Consider the following 13,397-nt stretch of genomic DNA (forward strand, 5'->3'; position numbering starts at 1 on the left):
GAGGGGCCGCGTCCCCGCCGCCGCAGGCCCGGGCCCGGGAGCCGCCTGGTGGGGCAGGGACCCTCCGGCCTGCTGCAGCCGAGCCAGCCGTGTCTCTGCTCTCCGTATCTCGGGCCCCGGCCCGTGTCTCGTCTCCGCGGCGCGGAGCGACCTCCGCCTGCGCCTCCTCGCGCCTGGGCGCCCAGCGACAGGTGACGACAAGTCTCCGCTGTGAGTCCGGGGGAGCAAGCGATGCTGAAGCGTGCGGGTGCCCGACACAGGAGGGCACCCAAACTCGGGGCTGCTTCCCGGCTGACCCCTAGTTCAGCTGTGGGGTAATGGGAAGGTCAGACTCAGCGCTCGCCAACAACGGGCTTGATGGATGTTGGGTCCTGACTCTCAGGAGGGCAAACCAGGCCAGATAATAGTCAAGGTTTTAACATTTGATCCCGTTTTGTGGCTTTGTATTTCAGTCCAAATACTCTGGTGTTTCCCATTGCAGAAACCACCTTAGCAAAGGATTGCTGGCAGCTTCAGCACAGATGCCAAGATCTTGGTGAGCTGCCCTCTTCCCTTAGCCTTACTCTTGTGGCCCAGGGTGATGGGTGACGCTCGCTGGCAGAGCAAGGCGCCAGCGGTTAGACTTGGCACTGCCAGCTGTGCAGCATGGTCGGCTCAGAGCCCTCCAGCCCGGCTCCCTCGGGCAGCGCGGGCGCAGTCCAGAAATGTGGTCGGACAAAGAGATTCTGCTGTGCTCGGCCTCTCTGGGAGAGTTTTGCTTTGCTGACCTTCTCTGCCACTTGCATATCGTGGCCCCCACAGAGAGTAGGATTGCCAGCACTGACCTCAGTACATCATTAAGGAAATTATTTTTGCCAGGTCTCATGCTTTGGGGGTGCTTCAGCCACTCACCCACATAGGCCAGCCGAGATTGTTCTTTGTGAAAGAAAAGCAGAGATATGTGAGAGACACTAATCTGCAGGTACTTTCAACTCTCCTAATAGCTGAGAGTGTAAGAAACCGTGTAAGGTTTCTGTGTCCAGTCACCAGATCAAATAGAGCTGGATGTGATCGTATTAATATTCAAACCCTCTGCTGCTGTCAGGACCTAACAGTTCTTTGCCAGCTGTCCAACACTTCAGAAGCACCAGTATTCTCCCACTGAAGTCAATGTAAGTTTTACTGGTAATGTAAATGGGAGCAGAGTTTCATAACCTATAAGGATCTGCCTCAGTTATTGCAACTCTAAAATAGAGCTACCTATTTTTCCCCGTCTCTGAAATCCACAGATGGGAAAAATTTTGTGAAAGTGCAAAGCACATGTTGCTCCTGTTTTATGGGTTAAAGGAGAGCTTAGGAAGACAGACGGTCTTGCCTAGGAGCGGTGTGGCCAAGCAAATTCAGCAGGGGCTTTGTAAGTAGAAATCCTGGCACTTACTTGCTGAGTGGCCTGCTCCTGCAACTGTTTCTGTGTTTTATCCAATACATGCTAAATGTGACAAAGAAACAGTCTGAAGAGTGTGACCTGGGACCCAGGTTTTTTGACTTCCAGGGAAATGCTCTCAGCATTAAGCTATTTAGGAGCACATGCTTTCCCCTCTTTTCTTCTTGTCTCAATTTCCTAAAATGTGAATCTCCAATAGACATGGAGTTCTCTTACCTTGAACAGCCTCATCACCTGTTGGTTAAAGTTTTTCCTAAGAGCTATGGGTTTGAATTCCTTCAGACCGAAAAGGAGCTTAAACCCAGTTCTCCCACTTTCCGGGTGTGTCTACCTGAGACACTTTCATAGTTTCATAGTTTTTAGGGGCTGGAAGGGACCTTACAGATCATTGGGTCCAGGCCCCCCCCTGCGCTTCAGCAGGAAAGACTGCTGGGATCAGATGACCCCAGCAAGATGGGCATCAAGACGCTTTTTGAAGATAGCCAGGTTAGATGACTGTACCACCTGCGGGGGGAGCCTGTTCCAAACCCTTGGCACTCGACTTGTAAAGACATTTTTCCTTATGTCTAGCCTAAAGTGATCTAAAACAGCAGCTACTAACAGTAGAGTTCAAACCCACACAGACATACATCCATTGGATTTTAAGTCCAACACCTTAACCACTCAGCCATCCTGGTGGAGGTCAGCTTTACTGCAGAACCCTTTAATTAGTACTCCAGTAGTGTCACCATATACAAACGCAGTGAACTCCACTGTATGATAGTACTGCCCAAAACAGTGGCATATTTACTTGTGGTGAAACACACATGTAGACAGTGATGGAGCTGGCTGGGGCATGAGGGTGCTACTATGCAGGGGCTGCCTGCTGTCTAGCCCTGCATTGTAGCACCCTCTTGCCCCAGCCAGCCCCTCTGCAGCACATTGAGCCAGGTTAGAGCAGCCCCAGGTTGACAGGCTGACCCTCAGGGCTCCTGCCAATCGGGGCTGCTCTGCCCCAGCTCAACATGCTGCAGCCCCATTCACTCGTGCAAGCGCTGCACCTGGGAGCTATAAATTGCAAACCACACCAGAGTTTATTGCTTTGCATTAATAGCACATGTAGCCTTCTGGGTCTGACCATGAGACCACTGTATAAAAGCAGGGACGGCAACTCCTTTGTCTGAGTATTAAAAAACAGCTTAACTGAGAACCTAATTGGGAATAAGCATGAGCTAGGTGCCAAGCTGCTCGCTCCTATCAAAGTCAAGGCATTTGTAGGCATTCACAGAGACGCAACTGTATGTCTGGGGAACCAGTCAAAAAAGCTGAGGTTCCTCATGAGCAGGGATCTGGGTTTTCCATTTCCCATGGAAAAATGGAGTAAACCGCAGATTTTGCCTTTTACCAGAGCCAAACACGGACTTCTCATTTTACCAGAGAAACCCATGGATTTTGCCATTTTGCAGCAGCAGGGAGCTGCCCCACCCCAGCCCGCAGCGGGGGTGGGAGAGTGGAGGCAGGGGGCTGTGGAATCAGGTGGAGCTGGGCTGGGGAAGCAGGGGCTGTGGGTGGGGGGTAAGGGGCACCAGCAAGGCTGTGGGGGCTGTGGGTGGGAAGTGAGAGGCACCAGCAGGGCTTGGGGAGCTGTGGAGGGGCCTTTAATTTTAATCACGGATTTGGGGGGTTTTAGCAGAGAATTTGTGATTTTTTAGCAGATAATTTGGTATTTTTTTATCAGGGAAAATCAGAATCCCTGATTATGAGATACAGTCAGGGAAACTCCAGCTTTAGGCATACAAGGCTTTGCTTCTCTGGGTGTGTTTCATGATATCTCACTGTCTCTGCCCATAAGGAGAAGTATGATCACTGGCGACAACCATCTGTGGAAGTACAATGACTATCTGTGGACAGAGGACTTTTCTCCGTGAATGGGCTCCACTTACATAACCGAGGACATTGTTTTCTGGGATCGAGTCTGGCCTGGCTGATCAGAAGTGCTTTAAACTAGGAGCTGGGGTGGGACGGCGGCGTGGGGGGGAGGAATTGGGAGAATGTACAAAATCTCCACGTGGAGAAGAAATGTTAGCGTGCCTACGTGTAAGAAAGTGCAGGTTTGCTCTCAGGCATGTATGTGTGAGTGGGCTGGATAATGGGGAGGTGGCTAAGAAGGGAAGGTTACCAAGGACTGGAAGGGCTGTGGAAAGGAATAGCATAGTCATCATTGGGAAATAAGATGGTCACATGCATTCCAAATGGAAAAATGGGTAAAGAAAACTACTGAAATGGTTGTACAATACAAGGAGCCTGGGTAATAAAACTCTTGGTGAGATGCTAACCTGGATATTGTAGGAATAAGAGGAGACATGGTAGAATAATGGCCATGATTCAAAGGTACAAACTATTTAAACATTGTATATTAATGAACTGGTGAACTGTAGAAAAAAAAAGATGTGATGCAAACACCTGGAATCTTTCCATTACCGCCAGTCCCTGAGCCATCCAATTTTCTGCATTATATTACCCTGCCTTTTCCCTCTTCCTGGGATAGATACAATTCTGCAGAGGATCACTTGGACTTTTAGGTCTTTATGCATCTCTTTCCCAGCCTAGCATAATCATTCTATATCCTTGTCAGCAAGGATAAGCCATGTCTGACTGTCATTTGTTCCAACCCGAAGAATGATTAATGGATTTTTCCCCACTCCCGTGAGAATCCTCTTCAGCCTCAGGTCTATGGCTTATATCCAGAGATGTGGGTTTTCCGGAAAGTTTTCCAATGCCCTAAATAGAGCGTGATTTGATTTAGCACGTTTATTTGACTTATATTTAGTAAACAAAACTAAAAAGGTACCCCCGTGTTAATTTTATGACCCAATAGCCACAAGTATTCGAACTGAAATATTTGATTAGGAAAAAAATTAAATACAGCACACTTAATGTGATTTAAATTTTATATTCAAACAAATTCAAAGCTTTATGTGAAAAGAAATTATTTTTATTGGAATACTTGTAAAAATGTAAAGACAACACACAATAGCATGTACTTCCTTTATGTTGTTTGTTTAAATTTAAGAAACAAAACGAAGGCACTAAAAACTGTTGACACATTAATTTTAGCACACCCAAAGAACTGTGCATCATATGCCGTGGTTGTCCACTCATCTACTTCAACAGTTTAACTCTCTTCCACTGAAGTCACTGTGGCACCTCCAGTTTCACTGTCACTATCTGTAGAATCACCTGCACTACTTGTTAGTCCCATTTCGGAATCAGATTGAGACAAATCTGATTCAGAACTACTTGTGTCGGAGATCAGAGCAGCGCCGGCAGCTGCTTTCTGACCCCCCCACCCCCCACCGGAGCAGTAAAACTTTCACCTAACAGGCGGGTAGTGATGGATGGGGTGAAATTAACCAGGCACAGACACGTGTTGGTTATAGGAGATTGTTTACTTACGTCGCCCAGATAGTGACGTGCGACGCAAGCTGAGCCTTTGTTCCGTTACAGTTGCATCGATTATAGTCAAACGTACGGGTTACAGCCAAGCAATGACGGACATGGCGCCAAAAACGTGCTATCGTGCCTGCAGGGCTTTGATACGTCAAGATTTACGATCTGACGGAGATACCCAATGATGAACCGTTATGTGGAATCTTTAATTTTCTGGCAAGCAGCAGTTCTTCGTGCTCTCAGGTTGCTATCAGGTTACAAGGTAGTGGGTTAGGTTTTTTGTCTGTTACGTATGAGGTTATGATGAGGGGCTTACGCTTATTTCTTGACCAATTGCAGGGATTTATGGCAGGGCTATCCCCTTTCACCCTGACCAGTCTTAAGTTTCGTTTCTTGTTTGTGACATGGGCATAAATTATATACAGCTCTCCGCCAAGATTTTGTTTTAGGAGTTTCTAGCAAGGATTTTTTTTAACCCTTAGTTGACTACTTGAATGGTATCTCTTGCTAGTGGCATGGGCACTGATTAACTGGGTTGTGACAACTTGAACCACATTCTCTTTCGCTAAAGGATGGTTTTACCGATGAGTCTATGGGAAAGAGCAACTTATCATCACACTGCATCTTCTTCACTAATGGTGCTTCTGACTGATTCTCCAGAAGCAAGAGATTTTGAGGAATAGAAACAAGCTTAGCGGTGCATTCATTTGTTAGCCTATTCCTCTTTTTTGTCTTGATTGAGTTGAAAGCCTTTCAGATCCATTCACAAGAAGCTGCTCTTGGTGGAATGCTTAGGATCCTTAGAGCAATCCTGGACAACAGTTGGGTGTTACCGTATCCTTTCCACCATGTGAGAGGAGACATAGTCTCTGCTACCCACCAAGCTTGTCTAATATTGTATTGGCATCCATTCATTGTTACTAATGAATGTTATGAAACAAGGGTGTTGGTTGTAGCCATGTTGGTCTAAAGACATAGGCAGACAAGGTTCTTTGGGTGAATCTCATGTCTTTTATTAGACCAACTTAAATAGTTGGAAAAAACATTTTTAAGCAAACTTTCGGGTTCAAAAACCCTTCGTCAGGCTAAGGAAGTTTCAGGAGTTGGTGTGTGCTCTTCCTGGATGGAATGAAAAGTAAAGAAGCCAGGGGCTGGGCTGGTATCCATATGCTGGGCTGGGCGGTTTCACTTTTGCAGCCAGCAGGTGCCAACACAGCATCCTGCTGCCTCTCTCTGGCTTCAGGTAAGTTTTCTCCACGCTGTTTTTGATGGATTTCCTGTGTGTGTTCATTCTGGTGTGCAGTTGTTGTTTGGTCTCTCCTATGTATTTTTCATCAGGGCATTTGGTGCGTTGGATGAGATATATTACATTTTTGGAGGTGCAGCTGTAAGATCCAGGAATGCTGATGGCTCTGTTGTGGGGTGTAGTGATTGTGGGGGGGGTAGAGATGTTGGCAGGTTTTGCATTTCTTGTCATGGCATGGTGTGGTCCATTCAGTGTGTTCTGGGCCTGAGGAAGTTTGCTTCTGGTGATGAGGTTAGCGAGGTTCGGTGCTTGTTTGAAGGCTAGGATGGGTGGCTCTGGGAAGGTCTCTCTCTCTAGTATGGGTTGCAATTGTTTGAGGATTTTCCGTATGGGTTTGAGGGAGGGGTGATATGTCATAACCAGCAGTGTGTCATTTGTGGGGGGTTTTCTTCTGTACTGTATCAATTCTTAACGTGGTATCCCCATGGCTCTTTCAAATGTCCGATCTATCCCTCTGGAGGATTGTCCTTGTTGGGTGAAAGCCCCTGAGGTTGGTGAGGTGGCAATCCTAGGTGTTCTCCTCAGTGCAAATTCGGTGGTATCTGAGGGCTTGGCTGTATGTCACAGATTTTTTGGTGTGTTTAGGGTAATTGCTGGTTCTGTGCAGATATGTATGTTTGTCTGTGGATTTCTTGTATAACGTGGTCTGTATTTTATCATTCTGGATACTGATCATTGTGTCTTAAAAGTAGATGTTGGTGCTGCAGTATTCTAGAGAAAGTCGGATGGAGGGATGGTGATTGTTGAATTTCTTCTGGAACTCAATCAGACATTGGAGTTTTTCAGTCTAAATGATGAAAATGTCATCAATATATCTTAAGTATAGCAAGGGTTTGATGGTGCAGTCCTTGAGGAATTCTTCTTCCTGATGGCTCATAAAAAGGTTGGCATACTGTGGGGCCATTTTGGTGCCCATAGCTGTTCCTATCGTCTGGAGGAAGTGTTGGTTATTAAAAGTGAAATTGTTGTCTGTGAGAATGAAGTGTATAAGGTCAGTAATATCTTTGGGTCTGTACTCTGAGTTGTAATCTTGCCTCTGTAGATATGTAAGGCAGTCTTGGATGCCATCCTGGTGTGGGATGTTTGTATACAGGCTGGTAACGTCCATGGTGGCTAGGAGGGGGTTGCTGGGGAGGTGGTCTTTGTGTTTAAGTTTTCGTAGAAAGTCTGTAATGTCTTGGACAAAACTTGCTCTGTGGGTGACAAGCGGTTTTGGGATTGATTCAACAAAACCTGATATTTCCTCAGTTAGGGTCCCATGGTTGGATATGGTAGGTCTGCCAGGGTTCCCTTGTTTGTGGATTTTAGGGAGCATTAAAAAAGTCCCAGGGTTGGGTAGTGGGGGGGATCAAGGTCTGTAGTTTTTCTTGTAGTCCTGATGGAAATGATTTGATGGTGTTGTTGAGCGTCATGATGAAACCTTTTATGAAACAATGAATTTTTAGAAATGGAAAATTTCCCACAGAAAAATAAAGCACTGGAAAAATTTCCTCCCTACATCTCTGCTTATATCTTCATTCCTGGTAGACAGCATACGCTTCTCTTCTTTGAGTTGTCCTTCTGACTGGTATGTTTCTTCTCCTTGGGAGTGAATCCTCAGTAACATGAACCTGTCTTTTCCAGGTGTTTGCATCTTTCTCTGATCTTTTTCCTTTTTGGTGCATATTTTGTCTGTTGATTTGCATCTATTGATCTCTCTTGCCGTTTCTCTCGCCTTTGTGGGCTGAAATCACGTTTAGATATCACTCTGTCTTCCTTCTTTTCAGGGATGGGGATTGGCTGCTCTTTTCTTAATGCCATCCTTTTATCCTGTCTTACCTGTTTCTCCTCTTTGTCTGTCAACATACTACGCTAATTCATCAGTTCTACCTCCCCCATCAATACTTTGCCTTGTTCTCAGTCACATGCTTCCATGGCTTCCCTTTCTCTTCTAAAGATCTAGCCATCAATTCCTCAGATGGCATGTCTATGAGGCATCTCACTTGCATGCACACCCTTGTTTCTGCTTTATTCCATCACCTGCTCATATTCCCATCTGGGCTCCACCATTTGTTTTGATTTCCAGTCCTTTAGGCTTCTCCTTCATAAGCATCATCAGACAACCACATGCACAAATACCCACCATTATGGGCCAATGTAAGGATGACAAACATCCTGCAGCTTGCACAACCTGTCCTCTTAATTTCCCCATTTTGCTTGGACGTTCTTCTGTGGATGCCACAGTTGTCATTTTCTGCCCTTTAGGCTTTTAAGGCAGAAGCCTGGGAGAAAAGGCTTTTGGGAAAGAACAAAACCAAAACACAACTCACAAACACCACACCACATTCCTGGCAATCCATCCTAGTTATTGGCTTCCAGTGTTCACTGGCAATCCAACTTTTATAGTTTAGGTTAGCCCTGCACTTCCTAGTTAAGCTTAGTTGGGGAAGGTGTTAAACACCTGCTGCTGAACACAAGCCCTAGCCCATGGGCGACTGGTGCCTTCTGAGTCAGGGGGGCACTTGCCCACCCCCCAGTGGCCAGTCAGTGACCAGTGGGGGGGTCTGGCCCTTCTGAGCCGGTATGATCATTCACAGGTGATCCGCCCCCCCCACCCCCCATTGGCACAATCGGCCGTGAGGGGACCACAGGGATCGCTTCTCCTGGCACCCCCACTACCCAGCCAGCACTCTAAGGGGGGGGGGGGGGGGGGCGCACCAGTGCTCTCGCCTGCCCCCTCCCGCCCATCGCCTAAGCAGGGAATGCCACTGTCAGGGGATGCACCAGCGCTGTCAGGGGGTGCATGTGCACCCTCTATGCATCGCCACTGCCCTAGCCCACACTCACATGCACAGGGGTTCCCACAAAATACAGAAATCAAGTGTCAGACAGTTAGACACATGCATTCAGTGCCTCTGAATGACAGAGACTGGTCCTTTCTCAAGAAATGCATCTGTCTCTAAAATTCCAGTTTATTGCTCTATTTGCTAACACTAACTGGTCACTGACAGGCAAGACAGAGAAAACTGGATGCTTATGTTCCTAATGTACAGGCCATTTTTATTTAGCCAGAGGGGAATCTCCATTAACTATTAACAGTGCAAAGGCCATGTCACACCAATTAATATTTTCTCAAATCCAAGATAAGTTTTTAACAAGCAGGCAGAAGAGCAAGAGGTCAAGCCCTGAGGGGAAGCGGGATGGTGGGGTGGGTAAAGTGCCAGGGTGTATAGGCATGGAGGGGTAAGTAGCAGAAGGGCAGGTGCCAGTTGGGAGGCATCAGGGGGAGTAAGTTGAGGGGCCAGGGGGCAAGGTATGGGGGTCGAGGGGCAGGGGTGAAGCTGCTTGACTCCGCACCCCCTGCCTGCCCCCTGCCAGTGCTTTCCCCACTGCAGCAGTGGGAGTATGAGTTCAAGATGGCCCTCTAGTAATTAGAATCCGTACATGGAAAATTATAACAAATTTATAAGTTTTCTGTGTATAGAATCTGATTACTGGAGGGTCATCTTAAATTCAGGGTTATCTTCAGTAAATACAGTAGTTCTAACTTCATCCAGTAGGGGGCAGAGATCTATAGCCTTTTTAGTTTAGATTGTTTTTGCTTACATTCTCAAAACTAATCAGGAAGGAGGGCTTTTTGTGATATCTTTTATTGAACCAGCTGTATGGTTGGTAGATACATTAGATAAGTTTTTGGGCACAAACTGGAATGGTACTTTGTGCCTGAAAGCTTGCCTACTGGCTCTCCCCACTATGCAGTTGGTCCAGTAAAAGATGTCACATGAAACCCTTGGCAGACAAGGTTCTTTGGGTGAATCTGATATCTTTTATTAGACCAACTTAAATAGTTGCAAAACAATTATTAAGCAAGCTTTTGGGTTCAAAAACCCTTCATCAGGCTAAGGAAGTTTCTGCAGTTGGTGTGTGCTCTTCTTGGATGGAATGAAAAGTAAAGAAGCCAGAGGCTGGGCTGGTCTGCATACAATGTAGTTTTCACTGACTACCTGTCTTGTATGCATACCAGCCCAGCCTCTGGCTTCTTTACGTTTCATTCCATCCAGGAAGAGCACACACCAACTGCTGAAACTTCCTTAGCCTGACGAAGGGTTTTTGAACCCAAAAGCTTGCTTAATAATTGTTTTCCAACTATTTAAGTTGGTCTAATAAAAGATATCAGATTCACCCAAAGAACCTTGTCTGCCTGTGTTCTTAGACCAGCATGGCTACAACCTACACCCCTGTTACATAAAACCCTTGCTACTTCTACCTTTCCTGGACCATCATGGCTACAGCAGCACTCTAACACCATCAGAACTAACCAGTGATTTGGCGGGCCATTGTTAGACACTGCAAAGAGAGCAGATTCCAGCTTGTCTGAACTAGGCCCCCCAAATCACTAGTTACTTTTGAAAACACAAGTCTGGTTTTGAGTTACTTCCTCTGCTATTTTTGCAGTGGCCCTTTCCCAGCATCTGTGCCCAGTGTCTTCGGAGCAAGGCAGATACCTGGCTGTACATAGATTGACTAGGGCCATAGATAGACCAGCAATCATAATCATCAGCAAAGGCTGAACTAAGGGGCTTCTGTTCCAAAGGTAGGCACCTAAAACGTGAGTTAAAGAGAAACTCCTGCAGGTGGGAGTGACTAGCAGGCTCTTGCATGTGCAGATGACATGATTGCGTGTACTTAGTTCCTTGCAGTGCAGCACCTTCCTCTCAGCTGTGACAGAAAAAAGGTGCAGAGGAGTGGCACAGAGAGTCTTCCAAGAGCTATGTGCCCCAAGGGACACATAGAGGAAGCTGCTAACCCTGCTTACTGCTATGCTTTTGTGTTTTAGGGCCAGGCACAATGACTGATACAGAGCTGGACAATGGCAGTGCTGCCCTTGAAGACCAGAGGGAGGAAAATGCTGAATTCAGTAAGGACACAGCCTGTGCACAGGGGTTTGCTCTGTTCTGTATGCTGATACTGACTTCCCTTGTGTCAGACAGCATGTGATTCTGGATGCCATCACCACTGCTCACTCTCACCTCCCCAACGCAAAATTAACGCTCGGAGTGATAGACTGGTGAAGACTGGGATGAGGACTTTTCTGGCTTGTTTTAATTCTGTTTCCTTAAATTTCCTTAAATCAGGGGTGTCCGACTCATCTGGCTCTGTGGGATTCAGGATTTGTGATCTTGATCTGGCCTGTGGACCAGCCCTGCACCATGTGGGCGAGATGAGTGGTGCAGAGCTAGTCCACGGGCCAGATCAGGATCACGAATTCCACCCCCATCCCCCACCTCTCCACCTGCATGCCAGATCCAGCACAAGCAGCACAGCCTGGGACCAGCCCAAGCAAGAACCATGGGCTGTGCATCCCTCAGGGACTGGCCTCAGTATGTGTCATAGCCTAGGACCCAGCCTGAGCAAACACTGTGGGAAACACACATCCCAGGCACTGTGTGTGGGGTGGTCTAGTGTAGCAAAAGGGGCAGCTCCAGGGGCCAGATGGCAGGGCTCCATGGGCTGGATGCATCCCACGGGCCATATGTTTGATGCTCTTGCCTTAAATGAACTTGCCATGAGAAAAGTCCAGAGGGCAACTTCAGGGACTGAAATGCTCTTAGCCCTCCTTAGACAACAGAGCAAGCTTTCTTCCCACAGTACCTTGTAATTAGCCATTGGAGGGGCCAGCTGAGGGCAGAGCTTACTCAGCACAGCCCCTCTTCTAAATCTGAAAAGGCGCAGAACTTGTTAAAAATGAAGAGTGGGTGCTTCAGGTACTTTTGAATGGTTTTATTCTTCACTTCATCTCACATGTACAGAACTCACCTGTAAGTGCATGTACATGCATGCACGCATTCACAAACCTGCCAGTAAACATGAACGTTCTTGTCAGCAGGCACACATAGACACCCCGGGTGGCTTGCAGTGTACATGCATACTCTAACTGGTGACACACTGTGCTGCCCCCTCTTAAGTCTCCCATTAAGTTCCTGGCACTTTTCAGTGATGCCTTACAACATCTCATCCCATGCAGCGTCTCATTGACCACTTTTGTGAGTCAACTGTCCTGCTAATCTTGTTCCTGGAACGACTGGGAATTAGGTGTCTCAATCCAGCAGCTCATTGTTGAAGTCCTGGAGTGCTGTATCACTGAATACTATTCGTGATTTGGAAGCACTAGGTCCCTGTCCCAAAGAACTGACAGTCTTAATATCAACCCATGAGTGGTGGCAGATGGAACATGATGCCTGGACAGCATGTCTCACAAGCAGGCTGCTGGATGTGCACAGTGCATCACAGCTTACTTATCCCAAAGCAACAGCAAGGAGGATCACTGAGGTTCACCATCCAGTGGGAAGGAAGGGTGTTCTCACACTCAGTGCACCTTTCTGAATAGGTTGGCAAGAGAGCCATGTCATTTCAGTCCCTTGACTTAGCATCCCCTTACACCTCATAAGTGTGTCACCTAACAATTAGCAGCCAGTTAAAGTCCCACCTGCCTCTAGGGTGAATTCCACTGAACACGCCTATCCTTCTCCATAGAACAGATGGGCCTCCAGGCTGAGTCTTGTCAGTGTTTATTACACAAGGTTTCATGAGTACTAATGGAAATGTGTAACCACCCCACAGACACAGAGGAGACAAAGCAGCAGCCATCCCATTCTGCGACTGCAAGAGCTTGGGAAAAGGACTACTGCGATTACCTCTTGGACTCTATTGATGCTCAGCTCAGCCAGCTGGAGGTATGTGGGGAGGGGACAGGCAAGGGATGGAAATCTAGTTATAGATCAGAAGGGGATGAACAATAACAAGTGGGAGGGGTTAGTCCCAGGTACTGTTGGGGTACCAAGTGTGCAGGATCTGGCCACCTCTCTGGCATAGTCCACATTGGAGAACCTGGCCACAGGGCAGGGAAAGCACCTCTGTCTGGAATGGCATTAACACCATGTAGGGTCTCTACAGTGCACTGGATCTGCTATGAATGCCTTCCCTTCATGCACACATTTCATGTCCTTTCCTGGATCCTGAGTAACCAACTGAGGGGTGCATGACAGTTCTTCCATAGCCTGTTTCTTCCCCATCTGCAGTGGCAGGGCTCTGGAGCAAGAGTTACATGCACCAGCCCAGAAGTGGAGCATACCTCCCTGGAGTGTTCACCTGATGCCCCACCTGTGGCAGGGGAGGAAGTGATGTGAGAAAAGTGATGCCAAATGAGTCTTTGCCTAGTAAGACATGGAGAGCAGCTATTGGTGGTCCCAAATGAAGTGG

The 13,397-nt window shown here is 47.3% G+C and overlaps 1 protein-coding gene across 1 annotated transcript in view; it reads left to right on the forward strand.

Annotated features, from left to right (window-relative positions):
* Nucleotides 1-84: 84 nt before the first annotated feature.
* The window catches only part of LOC102380999, a 74,577-nt gene continuing 61,264 nt past the window's right edge, over nucleotides 85-13,397 (forward strand). The window contains exons 1-4 of the mRNA XM_014521774.2: nucleotides 85-210; nucleotides 10,975-11,055; nucleotides 12,759-12,871; nucleotides 13,217-13,315. Coding sequence (XP_014377260.2) covers nucleotides 10,986-11,055; nucleotides 12,759-12,871; nucleotides 13,217-13,315 — 282 coding nt within the window. The 5' untranslated portion in view covers nucleotides 85-210; nucleotides 10,975-10,985. The remainder of the gene's footprint in view (nucleotides 211-10,974; nucleotides 11,056-12,758; nucleotides 12,872-13,216; nucleotides 13,316-13,397) is intronic.

This window comes from Alligator sinensis, unplaced genomic scaffold (assembly GCF_000455745.1).
Source record: "Alligator sinensis unplaced genomic scaffold, ASM45574v1 scaffold1108_1, whole genome shotgun sequence".
NCBI classification, from domain to species: Eukaryota; Metazoa; Chordata; order Crocodylia; family Alligatoridae; genus Alligator; species Alligator sinensis.